This window comes from Populus nigra, chromosome 10 (assembly GCF_951802175.1).
Source record: "Populus nigra chromosome 10, ddPopNigr1.1, whole genome shotgun sequence".
In the NCBI taxonomy this organism is placed as follows: domain Eukaryota; kingdom Viridiplantae; phylum Streptophyta; class Magnoliopsida; order Malpighiales; family Salicaceae; genus Populus; species Populus nigra.
In genome coordinates this window covers 11,915,792-11,935,001 of record NC_084861.1, presented here as the reverse complement: position 1 = coordinate 11,935,001, position 19,210 = coordinate 11,915,792, and the positions used below count along the sequence as shown (strand labels likewise).

At 35.6% G+C, this 19,210-nt stretch overlaps 3 protein-coding genes across 3 annotated transcripts; 2 read left to right on the top strand and 1 right to left on the bottom strand.

Annotated features, from left to right (window-relative positions):
* Window positions 1-312: 312 nt before the first annotated feature.
* Window positions 313-1,352, top strand: LOC133706006 (PRA1 family protein B3-like). The gene has a single exon (XM_062131499.1). The coding sequence runs from the start codon at window positions 521-523 to the stop codon at window positions 1,154-1,156; it is 636 nt and encodes a 211-aa protein (XP_061987483.1). The 5' UTR covers window positions 313-520; the 3' UTR covers window positions 1,157-1,352.
* Window positions 1,353-3,801: 2,449 nt separating this feature from the next.
* On the top strand, window positions 3,802-8,640 carry LOC133705874 (uncharacterized). The gene is made up of 9 exons (XM_062131292.1): window positions 3,802-4,022; window positions 4,319-4,447; window positions 4,551-4,618; window positions 5,406-5,459; window positions 5,672-5,926; window positions 6,025-6,087; window positions 6,896-6,964; window positions 7,047-7,092; window positions 8,235-8,640. Exons 1-9 carry the CDS (start codon window positions 3,989-3,991, stop codon window positions 8,297-8,299), a joined length of 783 nt encoding a protein of 260 aa, XP_061987276.1. The 5' UTR covers window positions 3,802-3,988; the 3' UTR covers window positions 8,300-8,640.
* A 2,597-nt stretch (window positions 8,641-11,237) lies between these two features.
* On the bottom strand, window positions 11,238-13,748 carry LOC133705315 (uncharacterized). Its single transcript, XM_062130455.1, has 6 exons — window positions 13,577-13,748; window positions 13,298-13,479; window positions 12,464-13,225; window positions 12,305-12,382; window positions 11,856-11,987; window positions 11,238-11,603 (listed from the first exon to the last, which is right to left on the bottom strand). The coding sequence occupies exons 1-6, from the start codon at window positions 13,746-13,748 to the stop codon at window positions 11,238-11,240; spliced, it is 1,692 nt and encodes a 563-aa protein (XP_061986439.1).
* Window positions 13,749-19,210: the final 5,462 nt, after the last annotated feature.

Genomic DNA, 19,210 nt, shown 5'->3' with positions numbered 1-19,210 from the left:
AATTAAAATAATATATTTTTTATTTAAAAAAAATTATTTTTAATATAGTATATTAAAATAATTTTAAACATAAAAAAAATTCAATTTTTCTGTCATGTAAATGGCTGTTTGCAGTTACAAACAGCGGCTGAAAAAATCTTGGAGCCTTCCATAGGTGAGGCCAAGAAGGAGACCAGCACAGCTGCACGTTATTGAATAATCAATGATGAAACCCAATTAAATGGTTAATCAACAAAGTGCATCATCAATCAGGAAAAAAAAAAAAAAAAAGGTTATTATTAATAAACAGATGAAATCTCATGGCACCGACAAATCGCCCAGTTTAATTTTCGTTATCATACCGATCGATACATCGAATAATATCCCTTCGAATCTCCAATATCTCTCTCTCTCTCTCTCTCTCTCTCCCGATTCTCGAATGCCATTAGCCTTGTTCCTCTAGACTCTCTCTCGCTCTTGAGGTAAAGATCTCATAACGAACACCACGCATTTTCCACACTAGGTTTCACGCGCCGCCAAAATGTCCTCTCCTACAATCCCAATCTCAAATCCCCCAACCCTATCCCAACCCCCGATAGCAACTCCCGCTTTCCGCACTTTCCTCTCTCGCCTCTCCATCTCCATCCGCCAAGGCTTCTCTCAACGCCGCCCATGGTACGAGCTTATAGACCGATCCTCCATGGCCCGACCCGACTCTATCTCCGAAGCCGCAACCCGCATCCTAAAAAATCTCTCTTATTTCAAAGTCAATTACATAACCTTACTCGCACTTATACTCGCTTTTTCCCTCCTTTCTCACCCCCTCTCCCTCCTCGCCCTTCTATCACTCCTTGCCTCTTGGATTTTCCTCTACCTCTTTCGACCGTCAGATCAGCCTTTGGTTATTCTCGGCCGTACATTCTCGGAACGTGAGACGCTGGGGATTCTTGTTGTTTTGACGATTGTTGTTATTTTCTTGACAAGCGTAGGATCGCTCTTGATCTCCGCTTTGATGGTTGGGTTTGCTCTTGTTTGTGCTCATGGCGCGTTTAGGGTTCCTGATGATTTGTTTCTTGATGACCAGGAACCTGCTAGTGCTGGTTTCTTGTCTTTCCTTGGCGGCGGCGCCTCTTCCGCCGCTGTTGCGGCTGCTCCTGCTGTTGTCGCTCGTGTTTGATGGTGATTGAACACGGTTTGGTTTCTGTTTTAGATTAGTGGTGAAAAGATTCAATGGTAGAACAATTGCAAAAGATTTTATTAGGGTTTTGTAGATCGGAATGAATTGGAAATTTGATGCATCATTAGATCTTTCAAGTAATTGATCTTGTAATGATGAATTTGATAGTTTCAAGCTTTTTGTTTCTAATTTTAAATTTATCTTCCTTCCTTCCTTTTTTTTTTTTCCTGTGGTGAGGGTGTGCTATTATTGATTAATCATTTCTTAAGACCTAATTAGTGTTTTACTTTAGTTTGGGAAAATAATAGTTGGTTGACAAATGACATGAGACTTTGTTTAAGGTCTGAGATTTGCATGGTTGAAAGTGGACTGACTCTGTATGAGATGGAGAAGCAATGAAAGATGAAAGTTTGTGAGCTAGTTGTTTGAAAAGTCATGGCAAAGTTTAGGGTTGCCAAGTTATGATAGCAGGTGGGATTGGATGGGATGAATCTGTCAAGTATTCGAAAGGAAGTGAACCTGGGCTCTTGATAAATTAGACTAGTTTTTGTTGCAAGTTATCTGGAGCTTTGGATTGCCATACTGTGTTCATTTTCAGGAAAGGAGCACTTACATGATGACATTGAGAGCTTAAGGGAGCTTCAACAATAACTCAATGTATTGTGCTTGTAGTTTGGCTTGCTCTTAGTTCTTTGCCGGGGCAAATGTGTTTTGCTTCTAGCTTGTTTTGCCATGCATTTGAGTTTCGAGCTTACGTCCAAGGGTTTTAAATCCTCTTAAATACAGATCAAGCTGGAAATTTTCCTTGAATGTTGTGTTAGGGTATTTCTAATTGTTGTCGTGATTGCTGAGTTTGTTGGCAGTGAGGAAGGAACACGCCTTGTGATTTATGTATGAGAAAAAACCCAAAATCTTGGAGAATACATGGTGGGCATTTGTTTTTCTATGATGCTGTGCAGCTATCTTTCTTTAGTCTTCCAGGATTTGTTGCTTCTCGGAGTACTGCAAATGTTTGCACGCATGCTAGAAGCCCTTCCAAACCATTTTCTACTTTTCTTCTTCTTTATTTTTTATAGATGCAATGAACTCTAACATATATGGTCCGATAATAGATAAATTGGGCAATTATCACAGTAAATGTAAAAAATTGGTGGAATGATATCGTTTAAAAAAATTTAGCGAAACAATATATTTTTATTTTGTCACTTTTTAGAGCAGTGAAGATTTGCACTCAATTGGTGACATAGCTTCATTTGGTTATGATAGACCTATATTTAGCTATTTAAAAATTATAAATTATTTGTTATCACAAGTTTAATCATATTATTAACATTAAAAAATATATAATAACTATTTTTTTAATCTATGTTTTAGTTTATAAAATGAATAAAGATATATATTTTAACTTATGAAATATGTTTGAAAGCAAATATTTATAAAATTATGTTTTTTATAAAAAATGGTCGGTCAATTAACATAAATAGATCTAATTAGCCGACTAGTTGAGCCATATGATTAGATTTTTAATTAGTTATGATTTTAAAATATGATAAGATAAAAATATATTATTTTTTCAAATGTTTTTTAAAAACAATGTTATTCCGTTAATTTTTTATATAATTTGAAAAGAAAAAACGATAATATAAATTCAAAAGAGTTTTTTATGCTTGTGTGCCGCTCCATGCGACGTATTGAACTTAGTTGTAAAACTAAGATCACCGAGAACTTGGTTAATTGCACAGAGAGCTAGTAAAGATAAATCCAAACCATAAGAATGATCCCCTTTAGCTCTCGCTGGAAAGGAAAACAAAGCTGATTCTTTCTTGGGCCTTCTAAGAACTTGTTGTGAGAGGTAGAATAGAAGAACCTAACACCTGGGCACACAGGTCTTCGTGTCATCAGCCTCTGGTATCAGCCAAGCCAGAAGGCGGGGAAGGACTTGCATCCTTGCATGTATCAACGAGAGAGTAATTATTTTTTAAAATATTTTTTATTTAAAAATATATTAAAATAATATTTTTTTATTTTTTAAAAATTATTTTTAACATCAAGATGTTATAAATATAATTTTTTTTAAAAAAACCTGTCATATAAATGACATTATTATATTTTATAGCGACATAAGTGCAGCTAAATATCCAGCACATAAATGGTAGTTTTATTGATGAGATGGCATCGTCACATCTCTATAGTTTTTGGTAGAATTGTAAGATTAGATATTTCAGGGACTGATTTGATATCTGAAGATGTGTAACTAATTTCAATCAAAGCCTCAAAATTCAAAAATCAGAAAATGTTTTCTTCTAATTGCAAGTGATGGTATACGAAATAGCATGCACTCGTGTGACTCTATCACACGCACTTGATGGAAAGAAAGAAAGCCAGAGTAATTATCTAATATAAGTAAATTTATTTGCCTCACATTTGTAATCATGCATAGGTTCTTGATGGAAAAGATAATGCTAATACTGGCACCCATAAAAGCATCAATCTTGCTACCAATTTCCAGAGAAACATTACTAAAATCTAATGGTGTAAGGGTGAAATTGAACAATATTAAACTGTAGAGACTGAATATGAACGCAATATTCAATTCAGGGGTTAATTTGTATAATTTTGTTTATTATTATTATTGGGGGGAGGGGGGTGTGAAGGGGTGGAGAAACTGAGGAGAGTGGGCGGAAATTACAAAGGCAGGGTTCTATATCTCTATCGAACCGTTCAGCTAAGCTGACTGAACTAACAATTTTGTAAAGGTTCTTATTAAACAGGAAGCCATTGCTGTCTTCTCCTCTCTACGCGTTACAAACAAAATTCTTCATTTCTTCTCCAATGGAGTCCTCTGTTCTTCTTCGATCCTTCCAGTGTAACTCCATCTCTCCTTGCATTTGTGTGTTTTGTTGCTTAATTTGCCGATAATTGTTCTTTTTTTTCATCCTATCTCTGTAGTTAGATTCAAATCAGGTTGCAAGTAGCGAGATCTATTATAATTTTTTGCTTATGTTTATGAAATAAAAATTGCATTAAAGAGAGAGAGAGAGAGTTGATATTTAAGGCATGTTTGGCTCAAAATTTAAATATTGCAGTCCAGTTTGTTCATCTTACTAATTATTTTGCAGTTTTTCACCTATAAGTATATAATACTCGAGATTCCCACTGCAGGTAACTTGCTCGCTCAAGGTCAAGGCTTGACTGTTGGCAGGAAACTGATATCTTATCCATCAAAGAGAAATCTAAGACTAGTATCCTGTGTAAAAACATCTGAAGCTCCTGCAATAGCCAAGAGTGATGGTGAGTTATGTTCTAGTAACATGTGTAAATATGATTTGAGCGCCTTTTATTTTTGGCTTGGTTTTTTAAAATTTGCTGCCACTGACGAGGCATGTTTTATTAGATGGCAATAAACAAGGGTCATTGGAGAAGAATTCTCTGCGAAATGCAACTTTTCCGAATGGATTTGAAGTGAGTGTTTCTCTTTGAGCTTTTAATTGCTTTCTAGTTTTGTTGCTATTAACTTGTGAATTTATAGTATTAGATGGATTCTTATATTCAAACTATGTCATTTTTCTGTTTTAAACTACTTTATGTTGTTCTGATGATCTGATCATGATTTTTAACGCCTCCTAATTGTATACTAGATAAATGCGGATTGATTTTATGATTCAGGGTAACAGAGATACATTTTAAGTTTTTATTTGGTTGCCTTTGTTTTGAGAAAGCTTGAATAATAGTTAACAATCCTCCCTCATTCTGCGAGAATTTGAGATTTAGGAAACATAATAACCAAACTAGACATCAAATGTGCTCTCTCTCTCTCGATGGTGTTAGAAATGAATGCAGTTAGTGAATCAATCAACTTGAAAGTCAATTACTTGCCTCTGTAAAGCTGTTGAAATTTGTCACCGGATATTCGGATTAGGACTTTCAACTTGAAAAGGCGACTAGATGCATGATTATGGATTGCATATAAGCTTGTTAAGGTCTGAATGGACTTTGTCCTGATATTAACTAATGCTTTCCCAGAATCACCAGGCTAACATATCATCCCTGCTGACTATTTGCCCTGGCAGGCACATAAGGGTTTCAGATTTGATTTTCACATCAACTTTCCTTGATGGTTTGATTATTTATCATGCTGATGACTTTGGTTTTCTCAAGAAGGCTTGATTCAACATCTCATTTTGATCTATATCATTTTGCATACTTCTGACATGAATCTTCCTTGGTTCTTGTTTTCAAATCATCAAAGGCACTGGTACTAGAGGTCTGTGATGAGACAGAGATTGCTGAGCTGAAACTGAAGGTGAACTCCTGATTCATATTGTGCTTGTTTGTCTTTCACAGACTGCTATTCTTGTTGCCCAGCCACATCCTTAGAAATGTCTCTGATTGTTAAAAATAAGGTTTCGGCACCTCAGCGTAGATGAATATAGTAGTGACACTATGTTCCATGTCTGCAATCTCCTTGAATCTTATGAATACATTATATTACTGGTTCTCTGCTGTTTGCGATAGGTCGGGGACTTTGAAATGCATCTGAAGCGGAACGTTGGGGCTGCGAAAGCTCCCTTGATATCATCAACACCACTACCACCTATTCCAACTCCACCAATGGAGGTATCAGCAGCTGTTTCTCCATCGCCATCGCCATCTAAATCCTCTGTCGAGAAAACCACTCCTTTTACAAATGTCTCCTTTGGGAAGTCATCTAAGTTGGCAGCATTAGAGGCTTCTGGAGCTAGTGGATATGTTCTAGTTGCTTCTCCAACTGTAAGTAATGTTACCAGAGAGCAAAAGGCCAATGTCCTCTTTACTCGTGAACAAAGCCTTTAAGGTGACATATGCGATCACTTTTTTTTTTTTGCTAGGTTGGCTCATTCCGAAGGAACAGAACAGTGAAAGGAAAGAAGCAGCCTCCTATCTGTAAAGAGGTAGATGCGGCACACCATTTTTGTCTGTCAGATGTTTGTGTTTGTTGAATTGTTGCCAACAACAAATTTCGTCAACTAAACTATCTATATTCAATTCCCCTAATTTCATTTATTTCAGCAATGTGTTATTTGCCATTTAGTATTAGTTTTTATCTGCTAGCATGACATTGTGAGAGTTAATGGTTGAGGGCCAATCCTAGCTTATGTTTTGTATTTATGGTACCTTTCAATTTCATCTGTAGTTGCAGCCTTTATCAGATTTATGTGAACCAAATGAAAAGAAAAAAGAGAAACGATTTGGTAAATAGAAGTTATTTGATTGTAGATAGTTTCAGGTTGATGAGACATTTTTTAAGCTTGGTAGATCTGTGGCACACGTGGAAGTAATTATTGGTTACTGATGTGCTGCTCATAAGTAACTTATGCTCACTCATCTATTAACGGAGAATAGCCATGTTGAAGAGAATAGCGCACACCGATAACTTGCATGTGCTAGAATTTATGTATTGAATTTGGAGATCTCAAATTCAAAATTTCATTTGATCGAGTTAATTTTTCCATCACCAAAACTGTGGCCTGGCATGTACTAACTTTTTTTTGTTCCCTGCTCATATTTACCATCCATTGTAGGAATGCTATTGTGGAAAGATATCTTTGAACCTCATTATCATGGCATTAATCACATTCATTCTTGATAACTATGTTGCGTTAATTTAAATGATCCAAATATTGAAATTAATGTTGCATAATGGCTTCGTCTTATATTGCCCTTTCTTTAATTCTGAACATTTTAAATTCAAATTTATAGGGTGATGTGATCAAAGAAGGACAAGTGATAGGATATTTGGATCAATTTGGTACTGAACTTCCTGTTAAGGTGAGTCTTCTATTTAGTTTCTCCAGACCTGAGTTCGCTTTGATGATTGATTTGTCTCATGCTGTTGTTGATGATTGAACAGTCTGATGTGGCGGGAGAAGTACTAAAGCTCCTCTTCAATGATGGAGGTAACACATCTACCATTGTAATTTCACTTGCAGAATTTTAGCATCTTAATTTTCAAATAACTTGGGAGTCAATTTTTCTCTGACACTAATGAACATATAGACACTATTAATGGAGTCTTGCCAGGTTCAGAATAAATCAGGCTATGAGTGCAACCCAGGAAGCACAAGTTGAAGTAATTGTCATTATAGTTTCATCGTATCTAATCCAATGAGTAATTAGGTCTCTGAAAAATTGCCGGCAGCTTCAGACTATAAAGATGCTTGCCTGAAGTGAAATGTTTAGGATATGAGTTTTTGATAAAAATGTGTTAGATATGGGATGCATTCAAGATATATATATATATATATATAATTTGAAGAAAAGAAGTGGTCAACAAGGGTGCAACATGCAGACAGATATGCCAAGGGAAAGGGGGGAATATAATAACATAGCACCTTTCTATCTACAAAACACTTCTAACATAAATATCGATCTACCTTTTTCTGATGATTTTGTGAATGATATGTGATTAAATGCAAGTTATATGTTTATCATACAGAGTTTGTTTTAGGAGTTTATGCGTTTTCCTCTGAGGCTCAAACATGTGATAAGACCTTTTTAACTACTTACTAGGGAAAATGTGAAAGGGAAGGGTTCACTTGATTATGAATATAGATAGGTGTCTTGCTGTCTCTACATAATGTTGCATTTTGGTCCTGGAATGCTTTCATCAAGCAAAGGTTTCCTCGTTGAACTCCACTCTTCCTATTCTCTTAATGTTGGTGCTGGTATGTGAGGTCTTTGCTCGTTAACTTGACTTCTGAAGCAACAGAGTTCATTTTTGGTGGGGTTTGGACCAGTTGCTTCCATTGGCCTTTGACCTTATTATTCGGTGGCTAATTATGCTTTGGCAATGTCAGTAGAGAACAAGGTCCTTGTTCAATAAAAATCTTTTTTTGAGAAATTGCTTGGCATTGCATTAGAATTTACAGCTGTGGGATATAAAAATCATCAAGTCAGCGCAATGAAAATTTTGAAATTGGTAAGAGGCGTTGATGCTGGTGAAACATGAACTGCTATATTATCTGGCTGTGAATAAATTCATCTTGTCTATCTTGTTGGGTTTTTGAGAAACTGATCGTCTTAGTTCGGTATAATACAGATGCAGTTGGGTATGGAGACCCTCTTATAGCTGTCTTGCCATCATTTCACGGAATCAACACCTGACCGTACTGTATCTGGTAACCTTGATGCAATTCTTGGGAAGCTCGCAAGGGTTGCATATTATTTTCGCTGTTTCTTGTGGTCTCTCCATCATGTGCTGGCTATCAGAAGACACAGGTTTTGATGGTAATTTTACTTGGCTTTTTCGTCAGTTACATTGATATAGGAATAATTTGTTGAGCATTCTAGGCCGTTGAGAGGATTGTTTGTGTATTAGATGGTCTTTTGTTTTCCAGTTGAGCAATGCATGCCTGTTGTTTGTGGTGTATCGATATGAAAAAACTCGGGAGCATTTCCTACAAAACTTTCAGTAATATATTGTTGTTATTCGGTTCGTTCTTCAATTCGAGAGTCCCCAGTCAATTTCTCTCCAAGCAATTCATCACCTCGGCTCTCCACAACGTAAAATTTGGTCGAAATTGAATTGATAGAGAGCATCAAAATTGGCGAGGCTTGGAAACAGGACGAGGTGACGAGCATGACTCCAAGTGCCAAATGAGTCAGAGAGCTCTTAGGCTGCGCTAAAAAATATAAAATTGAAGATTTTGACTCGGAAAGCATGAAAATATGAAAAGGTAGTTTAGATATTGTTCTGGTTTAATTTTTTGCCATTAATTAGGACTTGTTCAGTATTTCTTTATTTCCTTGTAAAACAACGGAGATAAGAACCAAAATCCAAAACAAGTGGCTATATCACGAGATCCAATTATGTATCTATCTAAAATTCCCTTTGCCGTTTCCAAGGCTAATCCATACAAGCACCCTTAAATTAGAGATCAACTAGTATGATTTTTGTTCTATTAAAAAAAGGATCAACTTAAGAGATAGTAGATGACCAACACGAAGAACAAATGAATTAAATTATTCACAAAAGCATAACAAAGTGATTTTCTAACCTATTCCAGTAATGTGATGCTAGGAAATGGAGTGCGACACTGTAAAGTACCGGCCATTCTGAAAACGCATAAAGCACAGGGCCAAAATTTATCTAGGGAGGAGCTGTAAATATTTCATTGAAAACTCCCTTATATGTGATGCTGAAACAAGCTATGCAACTTCTTCGCAAAAATTTCATAAAGAGCTTCGAATTTTGATTGAAGCCACACAACGCTCACTATTCTGAACAGACTGCCATTATAACAGACAGCTAAGAGGACATGATAGCTTCAAAAACGAGACTGTGCCCTGTATGTTTTTTACTAAAGCGAAGGCGAGAGCAAGGCATCCTATTAAAACTAACTCGTCTATGAGAACCTATATCCATATGAACAGAAACAACAGTACCAGGTGGTCTTGTTGCCATGGGCCCTTAATCATGCAACAACAGCAGAGAGGAAGCATCTTTTCCCAATGGCTTTCGAGAAACCCTCCTGCCATCCATGGCCTTCCCTGAAACACTCAACCTGTCATCACATGAAAGAAAATTAAGACAATTTTGGCAGTAAGGAAGCCCTAAGTGGCTAAATACAAAATGGTGTACTATTGTGCTTTTGGGAGCAGTTGTATACCGTGTCTAGTATTTGATTATCATTATCCAGCCCCCCAATGACATAAATTGAATCTCCCATCGCAACATCACCAAAATATCCCCTGGAACTGTTCATGGATTCTGCCTCCCTCCACAAACCAGCACGAGGATCAAATACCTCAACTGTTGATACCATCCTGTCCCCGTCATAGCCCCCCAAAGCATACCTGCCAACACAATTTTCCAAGGTTCAGTCCTCGCATTGTAAGCCCTGTATAAAAGCACAGGCATAGGGGATATTTTACTAATATATTTTGCGGCAGTTACTAAAATGATCTTCCGTTTTACTTTGATTGCTTTAAATAGATACAGAATTAATCCATAGAAGGGTTAAAAAAAGTCAATATAAATAGACTCACAATTTCTCATTCATAGCAACCAAAGAAAGTGACCCTCTCTTTGTGGTCATACTGTCAAGTCTTGCCCATGCATGTTCTCGTAGATCATATCTTTCAACTGACCTGTGAATTTACAACAACATATTTATGTAAGACCATCATGAGAAAATCCCAAAAGACAAGTCAAGAACATCTACTGCTTAGTATGAGTAACACTACATGTAGTAGGTGCTGAAAGGATTATTATCTTTACATGGTAGCAAGAATTTCAAAATATTTTTGAAGATATAGATCCATTTGCAGAATTAATAGATTAATATAATAAAAATACATTAAGCTTATTTCAGACATGCCGCACTGCCTGTGCCCAAAAGTAAAAGAACCGTGTACGATGTCCTTAAACAATTGAAAGACCCTCATTACAAAACATCGCCTTCTAGCCTATTGTGTTCTGTACAGAAGAGCAAAACAAACAAGGAACATATTGACCCAAATAGGTTCAAAGAAGGTAATACCAAATGTTTGTGAATTAACTCTGACATCGATTACAAACAACCACCCATCCAGCCAGCAATTGAAAAGGAGAAAGAAATGAAAGGAACATCTTACTTTAAGTATTCCTTTCCATTGTATCCCCCAGCAACGTAGAGCATGCCATTGATTTCTGCTGCAGCGGCTGCAAATCGCTGGCAGAACGAAAGCAAGTCAAATAAATAACCATCAGAAGACAGTGCTTCGAAGAGAAAACTTTGAAACTCAACATTACTAAAAGTTGAAAGATTCAATATTTCTACCAACTCAAGTTGTGAACAGGTTTTAAAAGGGTACCTTGTTACGCATTGATTGAGTAGGGATCCACCTTCCAACATTCAGATCAAATATTTCCACCTCAGAAAAGCATTCAACCCCATCACCACCTCCAACTGCAAGCATCTTGTCCTCCAAAGAAACACTTGCCACACTTCCCTTTCTTCGCTTTAAGGAAGGTCGAGAACTCCACTGCTTGATCAAAGGGTTGTATGATTCCACTTCACACGAAGAAAATTGAAATGTTATTGCTTTGTGAAATAGAAACTCAGCAATTTGAAATGGATGAAAAATTGAAAGAAAAAACAAATATACCTGTGTCATACCAGACATCGTCATTTGCACCACCAAATATATAGATTTCACCATTTAACCTTCCTGCTGAGGCATATCTGCGTATGGCACTCATTGAAGTGAGAGATTCCATCTGGTCCTGTGAAGGAGAATAAGAGTCCAAACCCAACAGCCATGAAGAACCATCAAACCCTCCTATTAGTATCAACTCATCACTGCAAGAGTTGAATTCTTCTAGCTCAGACCCATCTTCTGCAAGATGACCCATTGCTGGAAAGGACACATACTCCAACATCTTGCACCGATCTTTTAGTTGTTTAATTTCATTTCTTGATTGAACCTGAATTGCCAATTTACTTTCAAGTTTTAATTCAATAGCCAACAGAGAAAAAAATCCTATAAAAAGCAAAATGATATGATAACCCCATTTGACCTTCTCTCCATTATATATAAAAGTAACCAGCTTCATCATACAAGTATATGAAACTTGTTGAATTCAGAGATTTAACAAATTCTTTAAATAGGGAGAATATTCCATTAACAACATTTCAACACATGTAAATTGAATAGAAAATTAACGATGAAAATTGACCAACACAAAAACTCCAAAATGAAGCAATGTTGAAGAAAGTTTTGGGGAGAAAAATGGAATTTTCACAGAACATAAATTTGCATCGACTTCTAGAAGAGGCTTTGAGAGAGTAGTGAATGATTCATAATCAACCTATTGTGAAAGGAATACATACAAGCAAGCACAATACATAGTAGAAACCATGGACCACGGCATTGCACTAAGAGATCGCACATGAATGGTAGCTTAATGGATGTGTTCACGCTGATCACAGAAATTGTTTGATCTATAAAGAAGACAGCAAATTCCCTGAGTTCTCATGAAGTTGACTTTATCAGTTCCAATTGCACAAAAAAGGTGCTTAATTAAAGATGAGTCAATTTTAACAGTTTGCACTAGTAGACTAGCATAGCATTTCAAAAGTTGTCATATACCAAAGACAATAGTGATTAGTGAATAATAGATCATACCAGCTCATGCTCCAAATAACTGATTTTTGGAACTTGACTTGACTGAGATGATTTCAAATCTTCCAATTCAATAGATAACTTCAAGACATGTCACAAACTATTAGAGGAACAGAAAAGTCCATATTAAAAACACAAAGCACGACAAATACCACAGCTTGCCTTGGCTAGCACGGAACGAAGATATAAAGACTCCATTTCTGAGTTCTTTCTTTCCTGTGAATCTACCTCAGAGTTTTCTCCATCACTACCCACTTCCATCACCTCTCTTGCATCAGATCTGTTTTCACTTTCACACCAAGTACTCCATGGTTTTTCTGGAAAAGCAGTAGCCATGCAGGTTGTTATGCTTAACTTATTGGCATCCAGATTTTCAACGTTGCCCACGCTTGCATCAGATGATTCATTATTATCTTCTGCTGTCATCTCGCTTGCGCCAGGATCAATGCTCTTTGTAAACAAAGCAGACAGTGATTTTTTCTTAATGGTAGAATCAATACATGTTTCAACACCAATATGATCTGCAATGGATGTATCGAGATTTGTAAGATTTACATTGGATGACTCAGCGTTCTCCTTTTCGGTCATTGCTCTTGTATCGGGACAAGTTTCAAATTTAAACAAGGCACTCCATGGTTTCAGAGGAAGGCTAGAGGTCGTGGTGCTCTCTTTAAAATCATTAAATTTATCCATATAGTCATTTTCTTGCCTCGCATTGGGATCACAAGGCAGATAATTCCAGTTGTGCATATCCTTGGTACTTGCAATGACCAGTGAAGATGAGAATTTTGAGATAAACTTGTTTGTTTGTTCCTGGTCTAGTTCAAACCAAAAAAGGTTTGGTCTATAGTAGTTTTCTGCGATGATTGGACTGAACTGATCTTCCACTAATGGCTGGCACTGCATCTGGACTCGTATCCTAACCTAAAGGAAACAAGCATGGATTAGGTTAGACTTGATAACTTAGGAACCGAAAACAGAATTAACATGTGATACCTGTGCAGAGTATGGGGTAATGCCTGAGCCATCTTCAGTCCAGGCATTTGGATCAATATTCCATCCTCCATGACTGGTAGCCTCAAATATGCCATGAAGCTTCCTGTCACTGTAGTTGAATAAAAACAATGGTAAACCAGGATCTATTTTCTTTACATAGGGGTAATGTGAACCTGGTATTCCTGTTCAAGAAAGCATATTAAAAATTTCCCAAGTAAGTGGAGTCAGAGTATGTACACATTATAATCTAAACATGAAAAACAAGTGAAGGGTACTAACCAAACAACTGTTTTGAGAAACATTCTCTGATTGTATTATTCTTGCATCCAAATATTACTCCAGCTAGATCACTCTTCCTCAGATTCCTAGCTGTTATACTGCTATTAACTGACGTTTGAGATACTGATTTCTCCTTAAAGTGGAGTGTCCGTGTCTTCCTTCCTGCACCCATTCTTTTGATTCAAAAAATAAAAATAATAGCCTTCCATTAGTTTCATTTTCAATCAATATTCCAAGATGAATAAAGAACAGATTCAGCAACTAAACAATTCCCCCTTGACCCTCCTTCCCCCACCCCAAAAGCCAAAAGGGAAAAAGAAGCGAAAACTAATCACAGCATGCCTTGACAGGGAGAATTGCGCCGCACTAACAGGTTTTATAGTGAGAACAAATAAATGAAGGAAAAACACAATAAACGGCAACTGAAAAACTTGAGCAAATATACATAACTGGAATTAAAACACATCATAACAAAGAAAATTTGAACCACATCGATACAATTCAAAGCAACAAAAGAAAAACACACTAAACATCTAAAATCTCCTACTAGACAAAGGACATAAGATGAACACGACTCGTTGCATATCTTGGTTTAGCAAATCAGACCTTAAACACTCCATATGATTAAAGAAATTTATGTTCTCATTCAAGTTTGGCTTCCTTCCTTAAGATGCTCTAGCTGACAACAATCACGTATCACAATGATAATGCTGACTAGTGTCACTACACTTAGTCCCGTTTCATCAACAACATCAAAACTCTCATCAGACATGAAGAATATTCCATAAGGTGTTCAAACTCCAAATGCTAACAGGGATCCTCTTCATCAAATAAATTAAAATTTATTTGATGACCATTGCCTAGCAATGGTCATAAATTTAAACAAAAAAAAAGAGAAAAGAATCTAGGAAAAGCCTCATGTAAAAGCCTGAAATACATAAAAAAGAGAGTGAATAAAGTGACCTTGAGACTGAAATCAACAGTCTATATCGGTGGCACAAAGCTAGGCAAGTGAACATAAACAGGAGCAGGGTTGAATTAAATAAACTACAATACAATCCCCTTGAATCTTGAATTTTCCCCAAACCCGGCAAGCAAGCTAAACAAGAAAGAGATATAATCACTAAATGTTTTTATCATTTTGAAACAGTAATCACAACATGTCGTAAGAAGGAAAACTTGGAGCTACATTGAGCCAGAATTCAAGCAACCTATGAGGAAAAAAACGTATTTAACATCGAAGCAACAACAGAAAATACTCGATCAACGTACATGACATGAGACAATAAATAGAATTCCGAAAAAAACGTATCTTAACAGAGAAAACCTGTACCATATTATACTTAGAATTCAAATCAACATTTTAAAAAAAAAAGCACTAATGCCTACAATTTCTCGCTGGAAAGATCATCACGATGAACACGAAACACGATTAATTAAGCTACTTAACTCTACTCCACATGAACCACAGTTGAAGGATCCTCTTGAATTAAATAATAAATAATAAATAAATATAGCAAACTGATTTCAGCTTTCTTTCACGATTTTTAACAAAATAAAGAGGGAAAAAAACACCATCATCTTAAAAATGAACCAAAAACAAAACAAGAAAATCAGTATTTATGGAGGTCAACCGTCAGTTAATTAATGTCGCACATATTTCTCCGAAGTTTTCTTTTAGCTGTAAATTTGAGGTAGGAAAAAAGGAATTCATAATGATTATTTTCCAGAATAGAAAGAAATGAGAAGTAGAAACACAAACCTCTCTCACTCGCTCGCAGAATAATGGCAAACTAGTTGATCATCCAAAAAAAATAAAAACAAATCGCTTAGAAATATAAAGTGAAGACTAAAGGTACAAAACAAAAGGATAGTTTAACGTAAGAACCTTGAGACTGAAATCAAACGTCTCGGAAGAGATGCATGAGCGAAGAAGAGAAGTGAAGAAGAGTGTTTGTTTGTTTCTCGGAAAAAACAGTCAAAAGAGGAAAGAAAAGGTTAGGGTTTCTGTAAACAAATATGGAAATGAAGGGTGACGGAAGGAGAGCAGGGGGTGGCAGAGAGTTCAGGGAGGTAAAAGGCACAACAGTTCGGGAGAGGAAAACGTTATAGGCTCTCACGAAGAAGTGCGAAATATGACCCCCATTCTCGTGCTCATCTTTGCTGTTTTGAGAGTGTACGATCTGACAGGGAAGTGAAATTATTTATTTGCCCACGATTCGACATTTTCCTTTTTACTTTTGGTGCAGGATGACAAGGTTTATTTGTAATTAGGAATGGTAGTGGTGGTTCAGGCGGGAATGAAAATATAGACTCTATAGTCTATACATGCATGAAATGTACATATATGTGATATGACTTCTGCGACAGTTTCTTTTATTTTCCATTTTTTAAGTATAAAAGTCGAATATAATCTTGGCGTGTTAATTCAAGTAATAAATGAGTTAGTTTTGCGTTTGGATTTAACCAATAAATTAACAAATCCAATTCCCAACGAGCAAGAATATTGAGAGGTTGAAATTATATTACAAAAAATATTCAAATTAACTCGTGTTAATATTCTAAAATTACGATCCTAATCACAAGGCTAGAACAACCCTCTATATATATATATATATATATATATGACAACCCATAAATAATCACGAAACCATTTCTCAATCACTCAAAGTGACAATGGATGGAATTAAAAAAATTAATTAAAAATGATTTAAAACAAAAGAAGTGCATATTAAAATAATAAATACAATTTGACATAAAAACAAATGGCAGGACCTTTTGCTATTTTGGCGAGGACAGGCATAAATAAGGAGATAAGGGGAGAGAGAAAAGAGAGGGGATACGAGAACAAATAAAACCAACAGCTATGCTCATTTACCTCGCGCCTTTTACATTGTTTCATATTCAAATCTGGCACCCTGAGGCTTATTTTGTTTAGGTCAGTAAAATAAAATTAACTGTGCTTCAGAAATTTTCTCCCAGGCCAGGTGTCCCAGTTTCCACGCAACAAAAAAAACATTGTTAAGTCTAAAAAAAAGAAAACGAGTGACAAAAAAAAATGGTGTTAATCGTTCCCTTGCCCCGTGCAATTGATCAGCCCCTAGCTATTTCAAGAAAAACAAAAGAGACAAATATTTTTATATTGTTCAAATTCAATTCTTGTAGCTTTAATATTTTTAAATTAATTTAATTTTTATCAAATCAAATATTAATGGATTAAGCTTTTTTTTTACACTCCAGAATCTCATAAGCTTCGAAAATAAAACAAACTACAAGTCTCAATTTCAAACAAACACAATTTTAAAGAAATAAATTAAAAGAAAACACAGTGAATTATTATAATTACGGTGCAATGAGTATGGATGAAAAATATTTTTTCCAAACCCCTTAGTTTTTTTTTTGTTAATCTTAGTCTAAATATATAAAAATGGATGCAAAAAGTTACCGAACCCATGTGAATTTATGGTGTTGCGGTAATATTGTAAAATATGTTACGATATCTCATGTTCAACACATGCACTACGTTCGTCCTTATTTATGATGTTCGTCTACAATATATAATGATAAAACATCCTCACCTTCGAGGAGAGTGGATGCCCCTTGTGTTTTTTTAAGAGCATATATATCCCATTTCAGATCATGAATGAGATAAGTCCAGGTTCAGTATTATAACTATTACGTGCATTAGATAGTAAAATAATAATCACAAAATAATATATTGGGTTATTATTATTTTTTTTATGATCAGGATATCTTCAGATCAAATTTTACATGATAAAATTAAATGCATATATTATATAAGTGATGTACCGGGGAGCATGATTCTTCCTTGGTATGTTTGGAAATACAATAGTTAAATATTTTTTAAAAATATAAAATTAACTTTTTTTAATTCTAATGTGTTAATATTAAAAATTAAAAAGTTAAAAATATTTTTTTTTGATGTTTTTAAGTAAAAAATATTTTTTAAAAATATATTGCGCCAAAGAGGGCAAGACACCTGACAATATCTGGAATTTTTCGTTTGTAATATCTTTAACCAAAGAAAATTAGAGTAACAAAAGAAATCAATTACAAAGAAGAGAAGAAATTCTCCATGTTTGTAAATGGTAAAGGCATGATGGTTACATAATCATGGACGAAGTTTCGTCCGTAAAGGCTAAACAAGATGACGACTTTGATTAAACCTATAACATTCAGTGAAAATTTCAAATTTACCGCTTAAAATTTATTAATATCAACCATACCAACCAATGATTTAATTTTCTCAATTGAACCTTTCCGTCAACCATGGTTAACAAAACCGTTAAAAAAACACGCGAGATTAACATGAGCAGCATCTGTTTAGAAATTTGGAGGGAAATTTCTCTTTTTTTACACTCCCACGCGTTTCTCAAGCATACGAGTTCGATAAAAAGTCCCAATTAAACAACACCACCCGCTGCCCCAATTTTTGTTCTAAAACACCGATCCATCGAAGAATACAGTAACCCTAATCTCACAATTCCTTCAATAATAATTCAGAGATGGAAAGCATGGAGATGGGTGCTGATGTTCATGTGGTCTGCCACCGTGGCGAACCAGCTCGAAACAAGAACTAGCTGAAGTTTATGTAATCCGGGCGGGAGGTTTATGGGCTGCCCAGAATTCGAGGTCGTATCATTTTTTCTTCTTCTAAAATTTTCGTCTACAGAGGCAGTCATTGTTTGATGAAAATGAAAGATCCGGAAGCAGCTGGATGTGGTTTCTTTCAATCCACCAAAAATGCCTTCGTGGAAGAGAGGTCACGATCAGGCTGATGCCTGACTATCGATCGTTCCAGAAAACGACTGCCCATGTACATGCAAGAGAGAAGAAGTTTAAGATCTGTCTCCTTCTGTCATGGGTTTTCTCTTCGGTGATTGTGTGTCTGTTGCCTGTACTTGATTCATAAGCAATATGTGAAGAGGCAGTGGGTGGGTATATTGTGAAATGGATGGTAGAAAAAAATGGCTGGTTGATATAATAATTGATACTGAAAATTTATTTTAGAACCCATTTATTTTTCTATTTTAAAAATATTTTTTAAAAATATTTTTATTTTTTTAATCTTCAAATCAATTACTTGTGTTAAAAATAAATTATTACATTTCTAAAAAATAGTATTTTTTAAATTTATTCATTACTTTTGCATTTGAAAATAAAAAAACAAAGCTAATTAAAAACTCACAAAACAAACTAAGCAAACGAAGACGGGTTAGAGAAAAGGAAAATCAAATAGATAATCTTTGCCACTCCCGACCTACCTTATCTTCCTATCTCCTCCACCATTCATGCTCCATCATCACCGTGAATGGTGATCCTTCCACCTCTTCCATCACCATCGTAATTGTAACAATTATCCAACTAACCCTATCACAAATCTACTTAGGCATGTATGTGGACCTGTATTTCAGAATTTAGACTGCGAGTTGGAACAAGAGAAAATAAAAAATTCTAAAGTGATAAAGAAGGAGGGAAAGTCTGAAATTAATGCTTCATAATCAATTATTTCAGGAGGAGAGGCTCCCCACCACTACATTCGCTGCTTTTCCTGGTATTGCTTCTTTCCTTTTTTAAATCAATGAATGATATTATCTCGGAGGGTAATATTCT

Excerpts from the sequence above, each read along its gene's own strand:
- LOC133705315 (XM_062130455.1), bottom strand. The coding sequence starts at position 13,748 with ATGGGTGCAGGAAGGAAGACACGGACACTCCACTTTAAGGAGAAATCA. Across the intron at positions 13,226-13,297 it reads TTACCCCATACTCTGCACAG|GTTAGGATACGAGTCCAGAT; the intron begins GTATCACATGTT and ends TGTTTCCTTTAG. Across the intron at positions 11,988-12,304 it reads GTTATTTGGAGCATGAGCTG|GTTGATTATGAATCATTCAC; the intron begins GTATGATCTATT and ends CTTTCACAATAG.
- LOC133706006 (XM_062131499.1), top strand. The coding sequence starts at position 521 with ATGTCCTCTCCTACAATCCCAATCTCAAATCCCCCAACCCTATCCCAA.
- LOC133705874 (XM_062131292.1), top strand. The coding sequence starts at position 3,989 with ATGGAGTCCTCTGTTCTTCTTCGATCCTTCCAGT. Across the intron at positions 4,448-4,550 it reads TGCAATAGCCAAGAGTGATG|ATGGCAATAAACAAGGGTCA; the intron begins GTGAGTTATGTT and ends ATGTTTTATTAG. Across the intron at positions 5,460-5,671 it reads TTGCTGAGCTGAAACTGAAG|GTCGGGGACTTTGAAATGCA; the intron begins GTGAACTCCTGA and ends TGTTTGCGATAG.